Source organism: Prunus dulcis, chromosome 2 (assembly GCF_902201215.1).
Source record: "Prunus dulcis chromosome 2, ALMONDv2, whole genome shotgun sequence".
Classification (NCBI taxonomy): Eukaryota; Viridiplantae; Streptophyta; class Magnoliopsida; order Rosales; family Rosaceae; genus Prunus; species Prunus dulcis.
Window position 1 is genome coordinate 20541785 of NC_047651.1, and position 25870 is coordinate 20567654.

Here is a 25870-nt window from a genome sequence, read left to right on the forward strand (position 1 = left end):
AACTTCAGAAAGACTTTCTCTTCACCTCTGCCTAATCTAAGAATTTTTTCCATCCTTTTGTCGAATCCTCCAACAGAAGCGACAGATATGTATGACTTAAGGGAATCCTTCGGTTGGATTGCACCTTCTGCAAATGTTATCATGTTCAAGGGCGGCCCGGCATGGTGCTAGTGGCGCAACTGCACGTGGTTTTTGAGGGCCCCTAAATTTTTTTTATTTTATATTACATATATTAATATTATAAAAACTATATGCTCCGGTGTACGCAGTATATTGACATATTAATATTATAAAAACTATATGCTCCGGTGTACGCAGTATATTGACACAAAAGTGTATTTTGTGGAGCTGGTTTCTAGCGCATATCCCTTGGTACAAGGCCAGTGTTTGAGTCCCAATCATTTCATTGGATTTGTATTTTTATTCTTATTAGATTGTGTGAGGGCTCCAATTTATTCTTATGTAAATATGTATATGCTAAATATGGAGGCTCGGGATGCGTTGAATTTTTCATTTGAGAGATATGTCAAAGAGTTAGATATGGCCTTAGAGTTAGAAATTTGCATTAGAATAATTGGGACGACGGGTTGAAATTTTACTACTGCCTCAATCTTTTACTGCTGTAAATTTGGAGCACGTGATAATCAAAGACTTTTACAAGACGGAGCTTAAGCTTGAGAGCCTACCATGTATGTGTGAAATGTTTTGAATCGAATTATAAAAATTATTTTTTAATATAATTTTCAACTGAAATATTATTATTTTTATTTGAAAATTAACAAATTATTCAATTTCATATAAAAATAAATATTAAAGTTAGAAAAGAGAGATATTTTGAAATTGAACTTGGATAAATATTAGTTTTTTTTTTTTTGTGAAATTAAAAATATAGCATTAAATATAAATATATATTAAAATTATATATATTTTTAATTTGACCGGTTTGGTTCGACTCGGTCCAGTTTTTGAAGACATGGAACTGGATCCAAAACTGGTCCAAACCGGTCCAGTTCGATTTTTGACCGATTGTTGACTTTTTGGTCAACTTGATTTTTTTTAGGTTTGGTTCGGCTCGGATTTCCGGTTCGCCGGTTTGAGTGCCCACCCCTAGTCAATATGTTGCTGCACTTTAAACCTTAGGTCCACACACTACAGATAACATATACCTGAATTAGGCATGGCCCAATACTTTGTAAGTCTATCTACAGAGGATTCAAATGACCTATCTAGAATCACTCTCAAACGAGCCCTTAATGTTTATCATGCTCATCTTAACTTCATTTGCGTGTTAAAAATTATATCGAAATCAACATGCTACACATTCTACTACTATTGAAGTTAGCTGGCCTCACATTTTGAAATAATTGTAATTTCCACATTGGAATTAGATTAGACAACTTAAAAACCAAAAGGAAAATTAGAAAGACTCAAAAAAGATAAACTAATTAGATAGACACACTAATTTTGACTATTTAAGCTTAGTGTGCTAAAGACGATCTCCTAGTCTACAATTTGCTGTAAATCTGGCAACCATGGCAGAGCACCACCATCAGAGGCAGACTTTGGTTATTGTATTGAGAAACAGCACCTATAACACGATTGCCTTCACAATTTTCCCAAACATACAACCTAATGCTCTCCCATGGCATGAGTCGCATGACATGATCAAGGAGATGGCTTTTTATTCTTTTTCTTGGCAGTTTTGACGATAGCATCAGAAATCTCTCTTTTTCGCTTATTTGTAGCATTGGTGAGATTGTTATTAGTTTTGTTGCCGCTGTTGTGGTTATTAGTGTTGGTATTGGTGTTGCCGCCCATGCTGGCCGAACTCTTGCCTTGAACTTCTATAGCATCCTTCACAAAAAACTTCAACCTCCACAAGGTAGACTCAGTCTGCAAAAGATTATTTGTCGCAGTCAACAACAATTCGTTACCCAGCAATGTACGTATAAGAACAGGAAATCTGAACAAAGGAGAAATTAGAGAATGATCAATAATGAAAATGATTACCTGAGCATCAATGTCAAGGTCCACCTCATCAGCAGTAGCCTGGAAACCTGGATTATTTTGTGCAACAATATCTAATGCCTTGCTGAGATCCTCAGGCGACAATCTGGTAAGGGCTACCCCAAGTTTTCTCTTTTCTTCAGTCGACATTTTTCTGAAACAATGTTCTCAAGATAAGATATGGTTGCTGGAGAAGCATTCATATGCAACTCTGTTCATGTGCACAAAAACAAACAGAGTTGCTCTTTCTATCCACATGCACTCACACATGGCCATAGCATGCATACACACATCAATAATACAGATTTTACAAATAAATTTTTATTTCATTGAATCAACATGTAGATGTAAAACATATTAAACTAAGATACAATGTTACTGAACAACCTGCACTTCTGAACAACCATTTCTCGGAGTTCTTCCAAATGCATATCAACCTCATAAAGCTGAAAACAAGAGATCATAACGGAGTCCATTATAAGTTTAGTCGTTGAAATAAACTATATCTACAAAGGCTTCCGTTCAATGTTAATCATATGCATATAAGAAGGTTGTTGATTTCTAAAACACCTCGTTACTTAAATCTCTAGCCATTTTGGCACGAGCAGCCTCTTCAGCAAGCTGCATTTTTAACTGTGCTTCAGCCTCCTCCTCTTCTAGCCTTTTTTCCTGCAAGTATGTTACTTTGAAGTCATAAATCAGCAAAAAAATAGTTAAACAAGATGCTTTAGTTTATCTCTATATACCAAACAAACAACATTACTGAACCCCAAATCATATTACACTATCTGTTCAAGAAAGAGCACATCATGTTGGGATATACCTCTTCAGTAACTTTAGGAAGAAGCTGCAGCCACTTCTCCTCAAATTTCGCCATCAAAGTTTTGGCCATAACATGAACATCACTTCTCTCATCATTATATTTCATCGCGTTTTTGAAGACTAATCTCACATCAGCACATATCTCCCGAACGTTTTTATATCCAGTACCATCCTTGGCCTCCATTTGGTTTTTAATTGTACTGAAGTCCATTGGCTTGTCAATAACCTAGAACATAATGCGAAACATATTATTTGTACACATATGTGGAAGGAAAGTGTGTTTGGATTGAGAAAAAGAGGGAAACATTAGATAGGCTGAATTTTGAAATGCTTCTCATTTGGATTATGAAATGTGAAGGAAAATGGAAAGAGAAGAAAACTTGGAGCCCTCACTCTCTCCAAAACTGTTCCAAATAAAAATAAAAATATAGCAAAACTAAGCCTCATCTTTTCTCGCATGTCTTTTCTCTTCTCTCCTATCGTACTAAAATTGCCAAACACACTGGAAATATTATACAAGGAGCAACAAGGCAATAAACAACAAGCAGACGGAGGTCAGTAGATAGGATCTTTAATAACAAAGTCACAGCATGCAGGGGAACTAGCATAGTTAATAATTATCGTGTAAGTGTTTGAAACCCAAAAAATTCATGCATCAGATGAATCTCGCCTTTTCCTACTGACCACTCATGCATAGCCCAACAACTGGGCCAAGAGACCATTGGCAAGATATGAACCAATATAAGGTCACTATTTGATGCCTTAAAACATACTGAGTCCCCAAAAAATCCAAGACACTGATCACAAATCTTGGGGGGACTAGATAACATTATTATTTACTGGATTATTATTAAATTCAAACCCATAAGTTCTTTGTTAGACATGATACATGAAAATGCATGAACTCTTCCTGGGAGTATCCATGCCAAACCTATGAAGACTGTATTAAGACCTCATACTTGACATCTACAGGTTGCAATAAACTTTACCTTGTAATAGTCATGTAAACCAAGACCTTCTACATCTACAGGTTGCAAAAAGGGCCATGCCCACTTGTGTTGTGTAATCTGATAGCCAAAGATACATCAGAAAATTAACTTGAAACCCACTGATCAGAAACTCCACACAAACACACATACACTACTTTTAGCTAAAAGCGTTTATTTAAGGGTCCCAAGACAGAACATATTATCATGTTACAGTGCAAATGAATGATACTAAGATGATAATCCTGCTTCCAACATAGAAGAGATGTTTTCAACAGCACATCAATTTGTACTAACACAAATATTTTAAAGAAACGAAACTAAAAAGGAAAAATCAGTTCTTGAGATCTCAAACGGGAATCATACGCACACGTGCGGAAAACATAACAAGATGGGTAATGAAATTATTGCCTGACGCAATATTGTGCCAAAGTGGCGCATAAGTTCCTGCATTCTCTTTGCAGCAGCTGCTTCCCTACATGCTGCATCCTGCTGCTGCTTCTTCATACTTGGGATATGTTTGTCTTTATCCTTCACAGTTGAGCTACTTTTACATGCATTCGGCTGTTTTTTACTCGACTGCTCTATCTCATTCACTCTTTGCTCAAGCTGCAAAACCCAGAAGAAATATGGTACCAAGAACATTATAAAATATTAATGGTCTGGACCTTCACAATCAACTACCAATTTAAGTTCAACCCAACAAATACAATCATAGAAGCATCTTTAAACTTCAAAATCAACATGATTTCTACTAAGTATCATAACACATCAGTATCTAATTAACATATGGAGCGGCCCCAAAAAGGTTGGATGTATAGCTTCAACAATCACTCATCAGAAATTGGTAAATTTGCGATTTTGAAGACAATCTTACATAGGTAGTGTGAAACATGTTAATGTGTTATCTGCCAGAATGAAACAAAAGGAGAGAACTTTCGATTACCTTATCAACTTTTACGAAAATTTCATCAACCCGATGCTTGAAAGACTCTGCTTCTGCACCATTGTCAGTAAAATTTACAGCTCCACCATATATGGCATCTAAAATTGGCGCCTCCATTTGCTCCATCTGTTGGCAAAGACAGATATAAAGGTCATGTTGTGTCACTAAATTAGTATAATTGCTTAAACCATGAAAAGTTGAAAACACGAATCAGTACGTAGGAAAATAAAACTTTGCTACAGAGACGAAGGCGGAGCTGAAATTGGGTTTGGAGAGAGAGAGAGAGCCTGGGTGTATAAGAAGAAGGTTTCTGCTGCGAAGCGAAGCTACGGCGGCGTCCGCTTTGTTTCACCCTCGTTCGTTTGGATGGTTAAAAAGTTGTTTCCTCGTCTACTTTCTTTGCTTTTTAAATTTTCTCATAAAAACGGTTTTTTTTTTTTTTTTTTTTTTGGGGGGGGGGGGGTTAAAAAACATACATCAATAAATAAGGGTAAAATTAGATTAGATCAAACGGGCATAATGAAAATTTCTTTTATCTTAATGTAGAATGATAAATAATTAAAAAAACCAATTATTTTATTGAAAAAAATGACTTCTTTTTTATGTGCAAGTGTTAGCTACGAACCTAGAGTGATTAGAGCTTAAAATGTGGTTTTGCAACATTACATTAGTGGTGCAAACATGCTCCATCACGATAATCGTTCAAGGCTAACTTTAAAAAGAAGAAAAGATTAGGGTTACGCTGTCGTTCAATTAATTACATTTTTTATGCCATATTTATTTATTTGTAATGAGTATTAAAATTATTATGATTCCTGATTTCTTGTATGTTTAGTAGTAATTTTTCTTTTCTTTTCTAAATTTTAGTACAAGTTTCAAATTCAAATATGTCCCTCATTCATTAAAATTATCATTTTCCTTTTTAGTTTATATCCATATATAATAATGGAATCTATATATATAATGTAAGATCCCACATCAACCAACGGAGAGGGGGCGATGTGCCTTATATGTGCACACCCGCATCCATCTAGTACGAGGCCTTTTGGGAGCTCACTGGTTTCGGAGTCGTAGGAACTCCGAAGTTAAGCGAGTTGGGGGCTAGAGCAATCCCAGGATGGGTGACCCACTGGGAAGTTGCTCGTGAGCTCCCAAAAAAAAACCGTGATGGCAGAGAGGGGGACCCAAAGCGGACAATATCGTGCTACGGCGGAGTTGATCCCGAGATGTGACAATTTGGTATCAGAGCCATTCTGCCGTGTGGTGCGAGTGTGCCGACGGGGACGTCGGGCCTTAAGGGGGTGGATTGTAAGATCTCACATCAACCAACGGAGAGGGGGCGATGTGCCTTATATGTGCACACCCGCATCCATCTAGCACGAGGCCTTTTGGGAGCTCACTGGCTTTAGAGTCGTAGGAACTCCGAAGTTAAGCGAGTTGGAGGCTAGAGCAATCCCAAGATGGGTGACCCACTGGGAAGTTGCTCGTGAGCTCCCAGAAACAAAATCGTGAAGGCAGATAGGGGGGCCCAAAGCGGACAATATCGTGCTACGGCGGAGCCGATTCCGGGATGTGACATATAAAGCAAAAGGCAGAAAATGATAAAATATTCAAAATACCAAAAAATGTCATTGGTTAATGTAAACATTAAAAATTAAAATTATTAATTAAATGAGGATAATATGGTAAATTCACATTTTTCATATTAAAAAAATTAAAATTAAAAGAAAAATCAAATAATAGATCCTACTTTTATGGAACACAATTACCCATCATCTTTTTTAATTCTAAAATATATATTTTTTAAATAAATAAAAAAATCTCTCATAGACGCAGAAGAGCCTGCGAAGAGACTAGTATATTTAATAGATTAAACTTCAGGTGATGTGTTGCTGCTGTACCTGTAACTTGCTATTTAGTGTTTTTATCATGCTCATCTTAACTCCAATTGTGTGTGAAAAATTATATCGAAATCGACATGCTACACATTTTGAAATAATTGTAATTTCAACATTTGAAAATTAGATTAGACAACTTAACAGCCAAAGGAAAATAGATAGACCCAAAAAAGATAAAATAATTAGATAGATACACCAATTTTGACTATTTAAGCTTAGTGTCCATACACACTTTGATTAAAAATTAAAATAAATAAATAAATAAGTTTAGTGTGACCAACGAAAATTTTAATATCGTATTTATTTTATAATAATAATTTTTTTTTTAAAACTTAGTCTATAATTGACCAGGAAAAAATATAATTGTGGAAAAAGAATATAAAAACCCAAGAAAAACAAATTAATTAAAAAAACTCTTCAGCAAGCTACATTTTCACATTGCTGCTGCATGCGTCCCCCGGTCCTAGCCATCTTTCCTGCAAGTGAAGTTATAAATCAGAGAAGAAATAGTTAAACAGGATGCTTTAATTTATCTCTATATACCAAACCAAACAAACAACTTTACTGAACCCCAAATCCTATAGACTATATCAATTCAAGAAAGAGCACATCATGTTGGAATATATATATACCTCTTCAATAACAACTTCAGGAAGAAGCTTCAGCCACTTTTCCTCAAATTTCTCCAGCAAAATTTTGGCTATAACATGAACATCATGTCTCTCATCATTATATTTTATCGCGTTTTTGAAAACTAGCCTCATATCTGCACACATCTCCCGAACGTTTTTATATCCCTTGGCTTTCATTCGATTATCAATTGTTCGGAAATCCATTGGCTTCTCAATAACCTAGAACATAATGTGTAACAGATTATTTTTGTACACATATATGGAAGAAAAGTGTGTTTGGATTGAGAAAAGATAGCTAGAGTGACTTTTGAAAATTATCTCATTTGGATTATCTAAGAGAAGAAAACTTTGAAACCTCACTCTCTCCAGAAGTGGAGATAGTACAATTGTGATATTTTGAGAATGTCCTTACTCAAAGATTTTCTCTCTATCCAACTAAAAAATAAGCAACACTAAGCTTCATCTTTTCTTTCATGTCTTTTCTCTTCTCTCCTAAATGGTAACTAAATTGCCAAACACATTGGAAACTTTCAATTGGGGAGAGACAAAAAAAAACTTTTCCATTGAATAATAAGAGTCATTGGATCATCAATGAAAACATCATAAATATCTTTACGCAGAAGAACACGAATTAGTACTTAGAATACCAGCCAGAACATAGAGTTGAAGAAGAAGCAATAAACTTTACCTTGTAATAGTCATGTAAACCAAGACGTTCTGCATCTACAGGGCAAGCAAAGACCCATGCGTACTGATGTTTTCTAATCTGATAGCCAAAGTACATATACATCAGAAACTCCACATAAACACACACAAGGGAAGCCATGAACTTACCTGACGAAATATTGAGCCAAAGCGGTGCATAAGTTTTTGCATTCTCTTCTCAGCAGCTGCTTCCCAAGCATCCTGCTGCTGCTTCTTCTTAATAATTTGGATATCCAGCTGCTGCTTCTTCAAAATACTTTGGATATTTTTCTCTTTGTGCTTCACAGCTGAGCTACTTTCAGCTGTACTCGACAGCTCTATCGCATCCACTCTTTGCCGAAGCTGCGAAATCCAGCAGAAAAATGTGATAACAAGAACAATCATATAAAATTATAATAATGTTATAAATGTATGGACCTTCAAACAACTCCAAATTTAAGTTAAACCCAAAAAATACAATCACATAAGCATCTTTAAACTGATAATCAGCATGAAATAAAAAGTTAACAAATTTTACTTGGGTAGTGTGAAATTATGTAACATGTTAATGTGTGTATCTGACATGATCGGAATCAAACAAAAGGAGAGAACTTTCGATTACCTTTTCAACTTTTATGGAAATGTCATCAACCCGATACTTGAAAGACTCTGGTTTTGCATAATTGTTTGGAGAATTTACTGAACTTTCAGTATGTATGTCATTGTCAACCTCCATTTGATCCAATTTTGCAAAGACTGAGTCAATGGCATCTGTCTCCATTTGATCTATCTGTTGCAATTTGCAAAAGACTGATATGACGGTGATTTTTTGCCTCCAAATTAGTATAATTGTTTAAACCGTGAAAAGTTGAAAAGACGAACCAGTACGTAGGAAAAGAAGACTTTGCTGCAGAGACGAAGACAGAGCTGAAATTGGGTTTGGGGAGAGAGAGAGAGAGTCTAGGTCTATATATATCTAAGGAGGTGATAAAACCCTAACCTAATTAGGATTCCTTAATTACCACTTAATACTTGTAATTTAGTTGTACATGTTTATTTAGATTTCTTCTTTACTAAGGAATCTTATTCCTTCCAACTTAAGGGCTTGTGATGTCTATTCTCTCCCTCATGGCTACTTCGTCTACCTCCTCTTCCTCCTCCCTCTCGGCTGCGAAGCGAAGCTATGCCGGCGTCCCCATTGTTTCACCAGCCCTGGCTCAGGGTCGAGAACTGAGGGGGCACAAAAGAAAATTACTAAGTCTTCTATCTTTCTTGTTCATTTTGAAGAGAAAATCAGTGAATGAATTTTGCAGTTTTGATTTTGTGAAGAGATATAACAAATCAAATTGAATTTCATTAATAATAATTGTTGGAAGTTCATGTTGTACCCTCTCAAATAGAATGTAAGATCATTGATTGTCAAGTTTGCTCTGAAAGATATATATGTATGCAAAACAAGAAAGCAACACCCATAGTAATGTTTTTAGTAGCAATACTCTTTTTTTCTAAATGTTCGAAGAAGTTCCGAAATTAAATTCTATACCTTATTGATAAAAAATAAAATTGCTTTATTTTCCTTGTTTTAATCCACTTAATAATGAAATATATTTAATAGATTAAACTGCCGGTAATGTGTTACTATTAATTAACCCTTACCTATAACTTGCTATGTAGTATGCTGAGAAGAGAAGAAGAGAGAGACCGCTTTAGATGGGGGGCTTTTCCTTTAATCCACACACACACAGAGAGAGAGAGTCTTTAGATTTGGGGGGTTTTTCTCCGGATTCTTTCGGATCTTCGGTATTTTCAGCTTTTAGTGGATTTATGTTGTTCTATTCTTTCTTTGGCAGATTTATTGTCTCATATTTGGGTTAGTTTTGGTTGTGCCTCATCTTGCTAGTCTGCTCTTTGAGGTGTTGCGAGTTGGCTATGATAGATTCACTGCTCATTGGTGCGTTGGGGCCGTTGATTAACTAGGTGACGCTCTCTATGTCATGCAGTTAGTTTTCTTTTAGCTAGCATTGTTTTAGTTTGTTCAATAAAGTCTATAAACTCTATGAGTTTTCTGTGTTTTTTCTCTTATAATTCTAGAAAACTTAGTTGAGTTTGCTCTGTGTTCTTAGTATATCTATGAGAGTCATGACGGTTAGCGGCTAGTTTTTGTCCTTAATGTTATTGGACTAGATTCAGGGAATTTATGGTGGTTGAGAGAGGTTATAGAAAAGTTATTTTCGAGAGTGATTCTCTTTAGATCGTTTCAGCTTTTCAGCTAACTTAGGTTACTGTGGAAGTTTTACCCATGTCTGCCATATTGTTATTGGGATGGTTCCCTTTACAATCTTTGTCATTTGTACTATTATTCCTATTGATATAATAAAATTATATCACTTTTTTTTTTTTATAATAAAAAAAAATTCGCTATTCAGTGTTTGTCATGCTCATCTTAACTTCATTTGTGTGTGAAAAATACTATTGAAATCAACATGCTACACACTCATTCTACCACTATTGTAGAAGGTAGGACATTTTGAAAAAAAAAATTGTAATTTCAACGTTTGAACTAGATCAGACAACTCAACGGCCAAAAAGAAAATTAGATAGACCCACAAAAAAGATTATATAATTAGATAGACACACCAATTCTGACTATTTAAGCTTAGACCATACGTGACCAAGGAAATTATCATTACTATTTGTTTATTTTATATATATATATATAAAAACTTAGTCTATACATCACCGAGCAAAAATATCATAGTAAAAAAATAAAAAATAGCAAGAAAAAAATACACAAAATGAATAAACGGAAAAATCCTCCAAGGGTGAAATGAAGGACCAAGTCCACGCGCAGGAATAGTGTTTTTTACACGGGCTTTGGTGACGGAATGCAACCAAACGACGCCTTAACCAACGCACTCACGAGGTGGGCCCTGCACCTGAGCGGCCGAAGCAGGCCCTTGTGGAGCGCCCCACCGCCATCGGCTGGTGCAGCGGCAACCAGTTCGGTTGCATTAGCGACCGGGAACATCGGCTTCGGGACCCGCCGGCTCTGCCTCCTCTTGATGTCGCGGAGCTCCATTTTGGGCTGGGGCTTGACCAGCGACCCGATCAGAACCATCTTATGCTTGCGGGACTTGCTGCTCTGGTACCGGCAGCTCCCGGTGGCCGGTGAGCTCGGCTTGAACGGCGAGGATATGGCCAGATCGAGGGTCGATCGGAAGCTGTGGGACCTCTTGAAGGAGTTGGTTTTGAAGAGGAAGAGGCCGTTTCGTGGGTCCCTCTGGACCAATTTGGGCTGCTTTGGGTTTTGAGGGGCATCGTAGCCGATTGTTTTGCCGCAGAAGACGATGGCGTCGAGCGTGGGGCCCACTGCGGAAGAGTCAGGTTCGAAATCCGGGTCGACGAGGAACTCGAAGAAGCTTTCCGGGGTGTCCGGGTATTGGCGGGGAGACGGCGAGTAGTTGTCGTAATCATCGTTGTAGAGGGAGAAGTCGCAGAAGGAGAGGGTGTCGTCCATTTGTGGGACGGCGTTGTTTTTTATGTCGTCCATTTTTTTTCTTAAGGGAGAGAAGAAAAGAATGAGATGGTGTGAGAAAGAGGATGAGGAAGTGGGATTTATATATGGTTGATTGGTGTTTGGAGGAGGAGGGTGTTGAAAATTAGTGAGAGGAAGAAAGAGAGGAGGGTAGTTCCTTAAGCAAGGTAATTAGCATAATTAATTACTTAATTAGCTGAGGATTTCTAGAAGTGAGTGACTGTGAGAGAGAGAGAGAGAGAGAGAGAGAGAGAGAGAGAGAGAGAGAGAGAGAGAGAGAAGAGAGAGAAGGAGGAGGAAAGAGCATGCGTGGTGGGGCCATGGCTTCCAAGGAGGGAAAATCAAAACAAATATAGTTGACAAAGTGAATAGAGCCACTAGAAGAGTGCACCCGAGGCATCTTTTTTTTTCTTTGGAGATTTATTATACCCAATATGGGTTTTTTTTTGTGGGATTATAAAATTCCCTCTTAAAATGATTTTCAAACACACCCCCATTTAAAATAAAAAAAAAGCTTTTAACTTTATTATAAAACTTCAATTTCTTAAAACAAGCCCAACCCCAAAATCTCATAAAAATACCCAAAGCACTCAATAGGGCATCAAAGTAATTTAATAATCAATATTAAATTCAATAAGGCTAGCTATCATTTTTTGGGTTTTTTTTGGGTTTGTTTATAGGAATTCAATTGTGTAGGGTTTATTTATAATATTAGTGCTAGAAATGGGTATATCACTAAATATCTCTTTTTCTTTTTACCAATAAATAAATACGATAACGTGGAATTGTAATTTCATTTGCGGAATGGATTGCAATTTTTTTGGTTTGTTGTGGAAAATTTCTGGTCTTCAAAGTTAAACATATAGGTTTTTATTTTTTGGTGGGATGAGGATGAAATGTCCTATGCATTTTATATAGTCGAGTTAAAATGTGACATGAGTTACAAATTTCTAATTATAATTTAACTTTTATAACTTCTTTTTTTTTAAGGTCGAAGTTTCAATTCATTGCAAACCCCCAAAAAGATAGAAAACATTACAAATAAAGCCGGGCAAAAATACCGGCTAGAAAACCAACAGGAACAAATCTAGCTTAAACCATCACAGAATAGCATGAAGATCATATTCCGAGTAAAAAAACTAAAACTGCAAAAGCCAACATAAAAGCATTTAGCCCACATAAAGGCATATAGCCCACAATGAGGTATAAAGCTCACATTCGGCATAAAATAAAACATAGGAAACCTAACCGCCACAACCAAAGAGAAACTCTAAGCCGTCACCAACAAAGAGAAACTCCATGACTGTAGATGGATAAACCACCAATCACCACCAAGAAGAACCAAACACCTGTAGATCAGCAAACCAAGTCAAATATCCCTCAAAACATAGCCCATCCGAGATTCACTAACAGAACCAGAATTAACTCAACCAATACATCCAAAAGACAATAACCAACAAAAATAATAATAAGAAAACCCATTTCACAGTCGAGAAAAAGAACCAAGAATTAACTTTTATAACATATTACAATTTATTAAATGATATTTTTTTATTTAATTTGTCACATGACTATAAAATCCTTATTCAAGTTTTTCTTACAAACTCCAATTAAAACATCTATCAAAGCTCTCCATCATCAGGAGGAGGAGAATAAAGATTGGCCATAAAATAAGGATCAACCATGTATAATGATCCAAATGGGAAGTTTGGCAAAAGGACTTTTTTTTACCAATGAAGGAAACATCACCTTGCCTAATTTCTTATGCTCATTGCCTTATTGCCCTTTTCAAGCATTTCGTCAAACATCTTGCTTTCACGATAACCATATTCAAAGAAAACATTATAGAAATGTCGAGTAATTTTTTTTATATATAGTACAAGTTATAGGAGGGGGGAGTTTCTCACACCCACACGGAACGGATCCTCTATCTCCAATTTGGTGTCCCCTTCGTGTCCCTTCTCTAATTATTCAACACATGTCATATAACTTAACAGAAAATTAACTTTGTTAACTTGTTTTATTTTATCATTAAGAAAAATTCTTTAAAAAATATAGAAAAAATCCCCGAGACAAAAGTGCAGTGAACTTAAAAACCAATACATCACAAAATGGAAGAGATATGAGACATGAGGAATCACAATCCTTAAGAAGAAGATATCTGAATCACAAAATGAAACCAACTCATCTTTTACGTAACACAAATACTAGAACGATGAAGAGACTGTCTGATTTATGAGAAAACAAAGGGAAGATACATGAGTGTTGAAATCAATTTGGAGGAATCTGAGCAAAAAAAGAAAAAAAACCAAGAAATCGATTTGGAGGAGATACCTCATGTTCAACCTCTCAGTTCACAAAATCAAATGAAATTGAAATCCAAAGAAACAAATCAACCAAAACCCAAAACAGATAACAAGCCAGAACTAAAGGGGCACTCTGAAACCAAAATGAAACAAATCCGAGAAGGAATCAACAGTCCAAAAGAACAAAAGCAAACTCCAAAACCCAAAGATAACTCCCAAAACTGTAGAAAACAAATAGAAAATTTGGACATCTTTAACAACAAGAAGCTCTCCACAACCAAGATTCATGTCCACGTAGAAACAGCCAAAGGCAACTCACGATCAACTCGCACTTGCTCTATGGGATCGAAGGGGCATTGACTTTGGCCCTAGAAGGCAATGGCCTAGGGTTACTGCTGGGATGCAGACGCTCCTTTACTTGGTATTTGCTGATTTTTTTTTATTTTTTTAATGTCAAAAATAAAATAAAAAGTTAAAAGAGTTAATTCTCTGTTAAGTTATATGACACATGTCAAATAACTAAAGAGGGGACATGAAGGAGACACCAAATTGGGAACAGCGGATCCGCTCCCCACACACACTACTACCAAAGTGTCATGAGTATTCGAATTTAAGACATATAATATGCAAATCAAAGGTAATTTTCTATTAGGCTAGATTCCGTTGGCAAATGACGAGTAATTTTATGTTTAGTAACAAGGGCAAGTGGGGGTTGATTCCCCTTGTTGCAGATTCACCAAAGATCATATGTGGTCTTGACTCATACCTTTAAGATTCATTCATTCATGAATTATAGTGAGAAAAATCAGTCCAGTTGAATATTGTTTAGCAATTTGATAATCATTTGTGTATTTACGGAAAATTTTGTTTTTATTTATATATGTAACCACAATTTTAAGATGAGAGTTTCAAGTTCGATTGAATTTTTTTTTTTAATTTTTAACGAATGATCCTTAAAAGTAGACATGTAAAAACATAACTTTTAAGATAAACTCAGTGACTAAACGACATAATTAAAGTGATCAATGTATTAGGCTTCTTCCACTTTCTTTATGTTATTGTTTTTTCTTATCAACTTATAGATTAATTTCGAGGCAGTTTAACAAAAGGTTTAACCACTAATCATGGAACTAATTCACAAAAAATAATTACTAAAAGAATAGAACCAAAAAATATGTAGATTGATAAAATTTGTTATGTACATGACGAAGCTTCAAGCTAGGAACCAAAACCAATAAACAAATTTAATTATCAGCAGCCCAAATAAGACCTAAATCTCACACAGTGACACGTGGCACACACCCAAGAGTCGCCTTGGCCAACGCGCTCAACAGGTGGGACGGACACCTCAGCGGTCTCATCAGACCCCAGTGCCCTTTCCCGGACCCACTCTTTCCACCGGTTACAGCCGATTGCTCCCCACCGTTTATCACCGGGAACATGGGGGCCGGAGCGCGCCGACTCTGCCGCTTCCTTATCTCACTCAAGTCCATCTCCGGCTGGTACTTCACCAACCCTATCAACACCTTGTGCTTCCGCGAGTTGCTCGACGGCGACCGGCATTTCCCGGTTGCCGGTACCAGATCCGAACGAGCTGGAGAGGCAGAGGCCTGTGAGAATCTGAGAGATTCGGATCTGGAGAAAAATGGGTTCTTGATTTGAGGCTCTGACTCTGGGGTTGGAAGGGTGATGGGTTTTGAGCAAAGTATGGACTTTCCGCAGAAAACAACGTCCATGGGGAGATACCCACAGATTGGGTCGACGCAGAATTCAAAGAAGTCTGCTGGGTCAGAAGAAGGAGAGGCTTTTGGGGTTTCTACTGATTCATCACCATCATCATTGAGTAACAGATCACAAAGAGAGAGTGCATCTTCTTCAACCCCTTGTTGTTGTTCAAAATCAGAGAAGTTTTCCATTTTGATGATTTGGGTAGGGATGAAATTGATGCTTGTTGCTTGCTGCTGTTGGTGTTTGATTATTGGGACAGAGGTTATATGTGTATATATATATGGATGGATCATGGATGGAGTGAGAAAGTGGGCCTTGCTTCTAGAAATGGAGGGGGGGTGGTGGCGACGTGGCGTTGTTGTTGATGGTTTTAAAATTGTAAAGCTTCTGGATGAACTAGGAAGATGTATTAGAAAATTGATTGAAAAAACAAGACTAACTGGAAGTCTGCATTTGGAAGAGCAGTCAAAGTAGAAAAAGGTTAAACGCGCGAAAGAGATGGGATGGATGGAGCTGAGGAGGGGTTTAATCTAGAAACACTAGAACAAAATGGTGGGTGCGTGAAGAAAACGAAAGCTGAGCCTAGAACCAAAAAAGAAAAAAAGACATGGGGCATTCCGAGAATTGAACTCGGGACCTCTCGCACCCTAAGCGAGAATCATACCACTAGACCAAATGCCCGCTGTTGTTCTATTGGCTAAATTTATTAACTATATACTATTTGTATGGAGGAATTTTTAATTTTTAATTTTTTTTGAGGAATCTTTATTTATTTATTTATTTATTTTTTTGGTGTCGAAATTTGAGGAATCAATGTTAAACCCTGAAAATTGGTTTTTGTGTGCAGCTCAGAATTAGTGAAGTGGAGCAAAAATGACGAGGGCGGCTCTCTTTCACTTACTGCGATCACAGTCCAAGCAACTCGCATCCTCAAACTTGCTTTCAGGTTCTTCTTCATTCCTTCCTTACATGTTGGCTTAATTTCTCTATCTATTGGGGTTTAGGGTTTAAGATCTCTCTATCTGTCTACCCCTGGTTTTCATTTTTCATTCCAAAATTGTCGAAATGATTGTAATATATTAAGAACCGAATTCACCAATTCACAAGTGTTACAACAAGAAGCTCAATTTACCCAATTTCTTTATTTTCATTTCAATAACGGTTTGCACAGAGACCATATTCTGGATCTTCTACTTTGGTGAATAATTTGGCACTTTTGGCTTATATTCTGGTTTAGGCAAACTCGGTTTGGCAAAAAGGATGTGCCTTTGGTCTCCTTCAGCCTTTCCTCAACCCTGTAGCTATTGTAAACTTGTTGATAGAAAAACATCTTTCTTTGCACTCAAATGGTGCTTCACTATTGTTCTTGGAAACCCTTCTTCCAAAATCAATTAAGAATGTCTTTTTTTTCCCTTAAACGATATTGTTTTCTGGCAATTGGACAATTTTCCCCGGCTAGAGGCCAAGAATCAAGTTTTGCTCTTCCGAGCATAATTAACTGTTTTGTAGTGTATAACTGCTAACACACTGTTTTGGATATGGTAACTGTAAATGATGCTCTAGAAACAATCTTCAGTCTCCTAACTTTTTCTCCTAGTGTAGTAACGACTTAGTTTAGTTTTTGGTTTCATGTTATGATCATAGTTATTAATCTACTCTCTTTTCTTTTGATTGAAGCTTATGTGCATTCGTTGTCACATTTTGAAATTGTATTTGATATGCCAAAATTGTAGCATCTGTGGTTTAGCTAGCCTACTGTTCAACCCATGAGATTCCAATGTCTTTTCTCAGTAATTTGCATTGTCCTTAACTTGTGTCTGCCTGTAAGTCCCACTCTCTCAGCCCTTTTCTATTTTTTTTGTATAGCCCCCTCTTCTTTTTTTTGCAACTTTTTTTGTTCTGAATTCTTTTGCTATCCAAAATTCCATTTTCCGTCTACTTCTTATACTTGCATTTGTGACTATTATTGGTTGTAAAATCCTTTGCTTCAGGTTATCAACCTTGTAGGTCTGGAGCCTGGGCACTTGGCCTGAACACCAAATCCGGTTTCAACTCTGGCTTTGATATCAATGCTTCCCAGAAAAGATGGGCTTCTCATGCCACAACAAAAGAGGATGATGGGAAAATCAGCATTGGACCACGTAGAGGTGGCGAAGTTGGGGAAGATGGAAAAGACTCTGGGGTTATCTATTATGGTCCGATCTCATCTACTATAAAGAAAGTGAAACTTCTCTCGCTTTCAACCTGCTGCCTTTCTGTCTCTTTAGGCCCAGTGATAACCTTTATGACATCTCCGGGTATGAATGTGATCTTGAAAGGTGCTGTGGCATCTTCAGTGATATTCTTGAGTGCTTCTACCACAGCTGCCCTTCACTGGTTCGTGACCCCATACATCCACAAGCTGAGATGGAAGCCTGGTACAGACAGTTTTGAGGTGGAAATGTTGTCCTGGCTTGCAACATACATTCCAAGGACCATTAAGTTTTCTGACATCCGGCCAGCAGAAACCAATAGGCCTTTTGTGACTTTTAAGGCCAATGGAAACTTTTACTTCGTCGACCCTGATCATTGCCATAACAAGGCTTTGCTAGCAAGACTGACTCCACAGAAAGCAACTCAGGAATCAGCTTTTAAGAATTTATGATCATTTGATGCTGAGTTCTCAGAAGTTTTGCTCTTGGTGGCTGAATTATGTTATAGAAATCATGTAGTGCAATGAGCCTGTGCGGCTTCTACTTGTTTTTTTCATCTGTTTATGCATGAGACACCAGTTTCAGGTTTTTTGATAAAGAAATAATTAATATTTGGGAAATATGACCCTCCATATTGCCAATTTGAAGTATTGCATGATGTTCTTTTGTGAGAATTAGTGCTGCGTGTCTATGGTTTCAAACTGTTAAAACCACATTAACAGTTAGAAACTTAATGAATGGTCTATATTCTTCGCTTAACAACACAAGCATCTCATATTTTTAGTCCATCTGACAAAAGAAAATTTCTTATATAGCTAGTATCTATGCATATATGCTTGATGTGTTTTCTTTTAAGTAAATTTAGGTTTTAGCCACAAAAAAAACTTTCACTTTTGGAAATTGTTGAAAACCACAATCAATATAATTTTTCGTGGCAAGAAGCCCCTCATATTTCACAATTCTAAGGGAAGTAGAAACAATTTTTTTACTAGTTCAGAAAAGAGTAATTTAAAATGATAAATAATTACCACTTAAACAATGGAGGTAGGAAGAGGCCAGATTCTGAAACTCCTTACACATGGAAATCATCCAGTGCATGGATTTTGTGGCTTTTAAACCCTTTACAATAATGATTATGAATGAAAATTGTGAAGGCAATTTGTCTTTACAAAACTGAAGTTGAAGGACCACGGGAACGATTTTGGAAATTGAGGAACTCAAATGCAAATCGGGTCTAAGTTCATGGACTAATAAAACAATTACAACATAATTATCTTCCAATTTTTCATTTTTAAAAATTGCATTACCAAGTTTTTAACAAGTTTTTTTTTCCTTGTTCGTTTTAAGTCTCAAAACAAGTTTAAGCTAGACTTTCAATTAATTGCAAATGTGGCAACTTAATTGCTAATGTGTAGCTTCACCAGTATGTTTCTGAAATCTCGTTTTATCTCCAACAATTGTTCTTTCAAATCGTTGATTGTAGAAACTGTTTGAAATATAAACTCTAGTAAACTAAAATGGAATTTGATGATCAGCTATTTCCCAAAATTGAAATCAGTTATGAACCCGAAACCAGACAAATCAGTAATGAACATCAAACTCAAAACTTAAATAGCGCCCCAAAAAAGGAAAGCTCAGTAAAACCCAAAATTGAAATTCATTCATGAACACTAAACTAGTTAGAGGCATCCAATATATTGTGTAATAAAATTATCTAAATTAAATAAAGGTTTGTGACCATTTCGTTCTAGGCATGGGTTCAGTCACCCCAACTGGGAAACCAAACGACAAGTGGCGGTTTGGCGGAATTTGGTACCGATCTCGAACATAGAGAAATAGGTTTACTGAAAATTTGGCTAGATTGACATTCTCGGTCGATTAGAATCAGTTTGGGCCTAACCGAGAAGGCATATTTAGGCTATTTTGGGCCCAAATTTAAATATTATTTGGATAATTCCACCATATTCATAACCTTCTCAAGAAGTTATTCAATTCTAGAACAGCTTCTTCGTGACTTTCTTTCAAAGTATTTGATTTTTCTTGAGAACATTGGGGTCTTCGAGGTTGCGAAGCCACACGACGTCGTCTAGGGCCTTGGAAACCTCTGGAATTTGAATAGCCTTATTAGCCCACTGAATCCCACTCCCAATCCCCTGCTACAGAAACTCCACGTCCTTGCGAACCTCCTGAGCCAAGTGCCCCAAGTCCCCTAGAGCTCGCCCCTGCTTCGTGCGCTTGCTATTCGACGTCGTTTTGGAGGCCCTCATTGAGCTTAGCACGCACTCCGGGGGAGTAAAAAAAAGTGATGAGAACTTACATTTTTATCTTTTTACCTAGAGTAAAAGAATAAGGCTGTAGCCTTGGCCCCTGTTCACACCAGGCCTGGCTCCATGTATAAAGCAAGCACATAGCACAGTAAAATTCAGACAAATCCAATTTTCTTACCTTGAGAGAGAGAATATGGAGAAATCAAAATTGCATAAGAGAGAGAGATATGCATCGTGTGTTTCTTAAACCGTGGCTCACCCACCAAAAGGTTGCTCTTTATCAAATGACATTTTGCCTATGGCTTTCCTCAAGTAGCACTCCAATCATAGAAAGGTTTTTCTACATGTAACTTTATGTGTGACATTACTACCTCGATTCAATAGAGTAGTAGATTTATTACTAGTAAATATAAATTTAGTTTCGTCCAACATCTTACTTAAGACACATAATTCCGCACATGTAATTAGTACGTAGTTTTCAAATGCTAAAATCTTCTTCTGTATTTATGGTTTATTATCATAAGAAAGCAGTTCCTACCAAATTGAAGATAAAAGAAATGAGATTTATGCACATAACAAAACATAAAAATTAGTGGTGCATCCGTTTGTCATGTGTTCCTCCTCCTATGTCATTTCTTTAAAATGATCCCGGCCCTTCTTTTTTGGTTACACAAACTCTCGTCTGAAAGAATGGCTCGAAAATTAAACTTTACTACAATTATAAAGTAAAATTAAAAAAATGGAAACCATCATATGAAGGTAAAAAAGGGACCGGCCCCATAATGAGCGCATACGAATTTGCACTTATGCATCCTTACCTACTAGAGTTTTATCAGAATTTGCACTTATGCATCCTTTTCTTTTTCCTTTTTCCTTTTTCGAAACAAGTTTCAGCTAGACCTTCAATTTGGGAATGAAACAAGTAGAACAGTAACCTTAACCCCAAAAAAATTAAAATAAAAAAAACTCTTGTAAGCGGAAAAGAAATATAATGAAACCGCTCAAAATTTGACGCAATTATGAGTCAAAACTAATTATATATTTTTTTTAAAGGCAACAAGATCCGAGCAAAGTATAGCAACAAATTCTAAACACACCACAACTGACACGAATTAAAACCACAAAACAAAACAGCAAAACGACACCAGATTATAACCCCGCCACCGCCGATCGAGCACCCAGTTCTGCGAACAGCAGCCAAGAGACGACGGAGGAGACTTGAAATTATAACCAACAAGACAGACGACACCTAAGCACCTACCAGAAAAACTAGTAGCAACAATCCATGCTTTATTGTAACCCTTCTCAAAGCGCACAATTCACTTCTTCTTTGCTGCAGATTTGGTCACCTTTGCTCCACTTGGATCCTTCTTCTCCACACTCTTGATCACTCCCACAGCAACAGTCTGTCGCATGTCCCGGACAGCGAAACGACCAAGTGGGGGATACTCGGAGAAGGTCTCCACCACCATTGGCTTGGTAGGAATCATCTTAACAAATCCAGCATCACCATTCTTCAAAAACTTGGGCTCCTTCTCAAGCTCCTTGCCGGATCGTCTGTCAATCTTGGTTAGAATCTCATTGAACTTGACTGCAATGTGGGAGGTGTGGCAATCCAGCACAGGGGCATAGCCATTTCCAATCTGGCCGGGGTGGTTCATGATGATTACTTGGGAAGTGAAGTTGGCTGCCTCCCTGGCTGGATCCTCCTTCGAATTCGAGGCAACGAAACCACGCTTGAGATCCTTGACTGCGACGTTCTTCACGTTGAAGCCAACATTGTCTCCTGGAAGAGCCTCCGGAAGAGCTTCGTGGTGCATCTCCACAGACTTAACTTCAGTTGTCAGCCCAGAAGGGCCAAAGGTCACAACCATACCAGGCTTGATGATACCAGTTTCAACACGTCCGACAGGGACGGTACCAATGCCACCAATCTTGTAGACATCCTGAAGTGGGAGGCGGAGGGGCTTGTCTGTGGGCCTCTTGGGCTCATTAATCAAGTCAAGGGCCTCAAGAAGGGTAGGACCCTTGTACCAGTCAAGGTTGCTAGACCTCTCAATCATGTTGTCACCCTCAAACCCAGAGATGGGAACAAAGGGGATCTTGTCTGGGTTGTAGCCAACCTTCTTCAGATAGGATGAGACTTCCTTAATAATTTCATCGTACCTTGCCTTCGAGTACTTTGGAGTGGTAGCATCCATCTGTAAACGAAAGCAATTGATATTAAATTATTGATCACAACAAAGTAAAATCAAAATCAAATATAACAAAGTACTAAAGCAAGATGTCCCAAAGGTACCTTGTTGCAGCAGCAAATCATTTGCTTAACACCAAGGGTGAAAGCTAGGAGAGCATGCTCACGAGTCTGACCGTCCTTGGAAATACCAGCTTCAAAACCTCCAGTGGTGGAGTCAATAATGAGGACAGCACAGTCAGCCTGGGAAGTTCCAGTAATCATGTTCTTAATGAAGTCACGATGTCCGGGAGCATCAATGACAGTGCAGTAGTACTTGTTAGTTTCAAACTTCCAGAGGGCAATATCAATGGTAATACCACGCTCACGCTCGGCCTTGAGCTTGTCAAGCACCCAGGCATACTTGAATGATCGCTTGTTCATCTCAGCTGCCTCCTTCTCGAACCTCTCAATCACACGCTTGTCAATACCTCCAAGCTTGTAGATCAAATGGCCAGTGGTGGTAGACTTCCCGGAGTCGACATGGCCAATGACCACAATGTTAATGTGAATCTTTTCTTTTCCCATTACAAAAGCTGTTTATGAATTAAGAGAAGGGAAAAAAAAATGTAAGAAACCCAGTCACAAATTACAGAAAAAAGCCACCACTGACAAAAAAAACTTCAATGACAAAGCAAGGTAGGCCTGAAAACCATATCAATATCAAAACACAAATTTATCACCATAAAGGAAATCACTACAGTAAATTAACCGAAGCCAGTTGCATCGGTTGACAGAGCAAACATTTTAAGAACAGAATTTAAATAATAAAAAAGATTTACGAAAAACTGAAGCAGAGTCAGTCAGACATCCTAGCATATTAAAATTGAATTTAGGATAGCAAAAATTTAATTGTCAGTAGAAACAATCAATAAGATTCAGCATATTAAAACTGAAACAGAGTACGTAAAAAAAAATCATATTTGGCAAACAATTGTAAATCAACCAAATCCAATTGCACTGGTTAGCGAAGAAAAAACAAAATGATGAATGACAAAAACCTGAAGCAGAGTTGATAAATCTAGGTAGATTAAAATCAAAAGTGAGAACACAAAATTTCACCAATGTAAAACAGATCAGATATACTAAAAGAAAATGTAGGACAGAAAAAACCAGCGGCAAAGGAAGGCCCATTGATAAAACATGTGCAGTCCTTCTCAAAAGAGTCAGATCTACTATTTAAAAAATATTACAGAACAAAACATGCAAACAAAACACGCTCACAGACGATTCAGAGTTTGATTATTAAGATCAACCATAACGAAATCAGATCCACAACACAAAATCTAAAATCCGAATCACTAAATAGCAATAGCATTCCAACACTAACCAAGACACAAAGATTCAAAGCATAAACCGATTTCAAGATCAGAAACGAACATATAAATACAACGAGAGAGATTGCTAACAACGATCAAATACCATTGATATTAGAAGCATAACAAAGAAGAAAAGGAGAGAGAATCGAACCTGGAGAGAGATCGCTGTGCTAAAACCCTAGCGACGAGAGAGTGATAGTGAGGGTGAAAGAGGCACACAGATGCAGAGGCGTGAGAAGCGAATAGGGTTTCAGCGTGTTTATATAACAGAGCAATTTCTCCGTGTTTACGAACATGCCCTCGGCACCAGCAATATTATGACGGTGGCGTCCTTGAGTTTTTATAAATATTTTATCTGGTCTGACGTGGCGCCTTCTGTTACTATGTTTGGCGGACGCCGAAATGCGCGCGTTTCTCTTTTTTTCTTTCCAAAAGGGGTTTGGGTTGTTGTGGGGATTGGCACACGCGCTAAAGAGGAGCGTGAAAGGGTGCTTTTGTGATTGGGGTCCGTGAGGATTCGGCGGATAATCCTAGGACGACGCGGGAAACGGGAAACGCTCTCATGCACAGCAGGTGATGGGCCCATCTTTTCCACATAAAAGGACGTCGTTTTGTTTCTCTTTGGTCTTGGATCTTTCCTTCTTTGGGTTTTTCAATGGGATGGATTTGGGTTTCTCCCAAGGCCCAAGTTATAAAACTTTAATAAACAATTTAGACCCCTTTTTTTTTTTTGGAATTTAGACCCTTATTAAAAAAACCATTAAGAAAAACAATAATTTTAGGGTGGTGATTTTCCCACTCTCCTTTTGTTCATTTACACTCCATTTTATTTTTTTAATACTTTTTACTATAACAAAAAAATAAGCGTAAGTGAACAAAAGAGAAGTAAGAATGTACAATTTCCAACAAGGGAATGTAAGTGGAAAAATCAACTCCCTAACTTTAAAACATTTCAATAATTTATTCCCAAAACAACTCATTCAGCATTATAACGGTTTTGTAACTGAAAAAAAAAAAAAAGTATTGATTGTTTCTTTAAAAATTCGTAAGTTTTATGAGTGAATATATTTTTTCAAATTTTAATTTTTATATCCATATTTATCTATCCATCCATATATATATATATATATATATATATATATCACAAAAGGCAATTTGATTAAATTTTCAATCCACTTAAAATTATCCTCATTTAAGAAAGATATCTTAAATATTTCGTTCTAAATAGATAAAGGATATTGCTTGCCTCCTTCCGAGTAAGGAGATACTCTTCCTTCTTGAATCATAGTTTGATACATATGCAAAAATAATTCATCAATTACATAAATAAATATTTTTAAAAAACTTTTGCACACAAGTCATACTTCTATTGACAGAAATATTGAAGCTCCTAAGGAGGGAAGTATTTTCCATACACGAAACAATAATCTAATTAAAATTTAAAATTTATTGACAAGTGCTTGAGCGTGGATTGAGAAACTAGTACTCTATGTAGAATAGAATTACCACTTAAAAATGGCATATAATTAGAATAAGATTACTAGGTATGCAAGTGCCAAATGCATTTGAAATCTAAACTTCGAGAATTCACTTTTGCTATTTCAAAGTTCGAATGGGAGCTAAGAATAATGCTACTCTTACCACATTTGTATATCACATCTTAGGGGTGGGCGCGGTCCGGTTTGGTCCGGTTCACATCTCAAATCGGAACCGAAACCGGTATTATTTAACCGGTCCGGTTCGGTTCGGTTTAGGCAAAAAAAATTTCAAAAACCGGCCGGTTCGGTTCTGACCGGTTCCGGTTTTGAACCGGATTATTAATTTATTTTTTTTTTGAATTTTTTTTGTATTTTTATTTTAAAAAAATTATAATAAATCACTTATTTTTTTAGCTTAAAAATGAACAAATAATCCAATTCATACATTTAGAAATTTTTTGAAGTTGAACTTGGAAAATTAGTGATTATAAAAGTTAAAATATGGCATTAGATTTTAAAAATTTGTAAAAATATAAAATATAAAATATATGACCGGTCCGGTTCGGTCCGGTCCTGTGCGGAAAGATGTAAAATCGGAACCAGAACCGGTTGGAACCGGTTTGGTCCGATTCCGGTCCGGTTTGTTGACTTTTTTGGTCAACCGGTTTTTTTCCGGTTTTTTTTTCACCGGTTCGGTTCGGTGTTCCGGTTTTCCGGTCCCGATGCCCACCCCTACCACATCTTTATACCATCTTATGTGGCAGCTGAGGTGGACAGCCACATCAATTAAAATTATTTAATATTTTCTTTTCTTTTATGATTTATTTCAATATTTAT

At 37.0% G+C, this 25870-nt stretch overlaps 5 protein-coding genes and 1 non-coding gene across 8 annotated transcripts; 1 reads left to right on the plus strand and 5 right to left on the minus strand.

The window, feature by feature from the left end:
• Positions 1–1327: 1327 nt before the first annotated feature.
• On the minus strand, positions 1328–5133 carry LOC117620305 (transcription factor GTE1-like). Of its 3 annotated transcripts, XM_034350468.1 has the most exons (9): positions 4979–5133; positions 4762–4887; positions 4227–4424; positions 3819–3896; positions 2831–3055; positions 2578–2676; positions 2395–2453; positions 2011–2161; positions 1328–1893 (listed from the first exon to the last, which is right to left on the minus strand). In XM_034350468.1, the coding sequence occupies exons 2-9, from the start codon at positions 4885–4887 to the stop codon at positions 1666–1668; spliced, it is 1164 nt and encodes a 387-aa protein (XP_034206359.1). In that variant the 5' UTR covers positions 4979–5133; the 3' UTR covers positions 1328–1665. The 3 variants fall into 3 exon arrangements, with proteins under 3 accessions (XP_034206359.1, XP_034206361.1, XP_034206360.1); XM_034350470.1 differs by lacking the exon at positions 4227–4424; XM_034350469.1 differs by lacking the exon at positions 3819–3896.
• Positions 5134–7044: 1911 nt separating this feature from the next.
• On the minus strand, positions 7045–8916 carry LOC117620307 (transcription factor GTE6-like). Its single transcript, XM_034350471.1, has 6 exons — positions 8858–8916; positions 8598–8765; positions 8126–8338; positions 7980–8057; positions 7292–7510; positions 7045–7135 (listed from the first exon to the last, which is right to left on the minus strand). Exons 2-6 carry the CDS (start codon positions 8754–8756, stop codon positions 7085–7087), a joined length of 720 nt encoding a protein of 239 aa, XP_034206362.1. The 5' UTR covers positions 8757–8765; positions 8858–8916; the 3' UTR covers positions 7045–7084.
• A 1639-nt stretch (positions 8917–10555) lies between these two features.
• LOC117619487 lies at positions 10556–11660 on the minus strand. Its single transcript, XM_034349457.1, has one exon. It carries the CDS (start codon positions 11523–11525, stop codon positions 10839–10841), a length of 687 nt encoding a protein of 228 aa, XP_034205348.1. The 5' UTR covers positions 11526–11660; the 3' UTR covers positions 10556–10838.
• Positions 11661–16153: 4493 nt separating this feature from the next.
• Positions 16154–16225, minus strand: TRNAP-AGG. The gene has a single exon. It is a non-coding gene; the product is annotated as a tRNA-Pro (tRNA).
• A 136-nt stretch (positions 16226–16361) lies between these two features.
• On the plus strand, positions 16362–18386 carry LOC117618607. Its single transcript, XM_034348250.1, has 2 exons — positions 16362–16490; positions 17536–18386. Exons 1-2 carry the CDS (start codon positions 16418–16420, stop codon positions 18186–18188), a joined length of 726 nt encoding a protein of 241 aa, XP_034204141.1. The 5' UTR covers positions 16362–16417; the 3' UTR covers positions 18189–18386.
• Positions 18387–20992: 2606 nt separating this feature from the next.
• On the minus strand, positions 20993–23866 carry LOC117617822 (elongation factor 1-alpha-like). Its single transcript, XM_034347388.1, has 3 exons — positions 23707–23866; positions 22303–22772; positions 20993–22204 (listed from the first exon to the last, which is right to left on the minus strand). The coding sequence occupies exons 2-3, from the start codon at positions 22762–22764 to the stop codon at positions 21323–21325; spliced, it is 1344 nt and encodes a 447-aa protein (XP_034203279.1). The 5' UTR covers positions 22765–22772; positions 23707–23866; the 3' UTR covers positions 20993–21322.
• Positions 23867–25870: the final 2004 nt, after the last annotated feature.

Coding starts and splice junctions, on each gene's coding strand:
- LOC117618607 (XM_034348250.1), top strand. CDS start 16,418: ATGACGAGGGCGGCTCTCTTTCACTTACTGCGATCACAGTCCAAGCAA. Junction 16,491..17,535: donor ATCCTCAAACTTGCTTTCAG/GTTCTTCTTCAT, acceptor CCTTTGCTTCAG/GTTATCAACCTTGTAGGTCT.
- LOC117620307 (XM_034350471.1), bottom strand. CDS start 8,756: ATGGAGACAGATGCCATTGACTCAGTCTTTGCAAAATTGGATCAAATG. Junction 8,339..8,597: donor TTTCCATAAAAGTTGAAAAG/GTAATCGAAAGT, acceptor TGGATTTCGCAG/CTTCGGCAAAGAGTGGATGC. Junction 7,136..7,291: donor CTGAAGTTGTTATTGAAGAG/GTATATATATAT, acceptor CTTCACTTGCAG/GAAAGATGGCTAGGACCGGG.
- LOC117620305 (XM_034350468.1), bottom strand. CDS start 4,887: ATGGAGCAAATGGAGGCGCCAATTTTAGATGCCATATATGGTGGAGCT. Junction 2,677..2,830: donor TTCCTAAAGTTACTGAAGAG/GTATATCCCAAC, acceptor ACATACTTGCAG/GAAAAAAGGCTAGAAGAGGA. Junction 2,162..2,394: donor ATGGTTGTTCAGAAGTGCAG/GTTGTTCAGTAA, acceptor ACATTGTTTCAG/AAAAATGTCGACTGAAGAAA.
- LOC117617822 (XM_034347388.1), bottom strand. CDS start 22,764: ATGGGAAAAGAAAAGATTCACATTAACATTGTGGTCATTGGCCATGTC. Junction 22,205..22,302: donor TGATTTGCTGCTGCAACAAG/GTACCTTTGGGA, acceptor TTTCGTTTACAG/ATGGATGCTACCACTCCAAA.
- LOC117619487 (XM_034349457.1), bottom strand. CDS start 11,525: ATGGACGACATAAAAAACAACGCCGTCCCACAAATGGACGACACCCTC.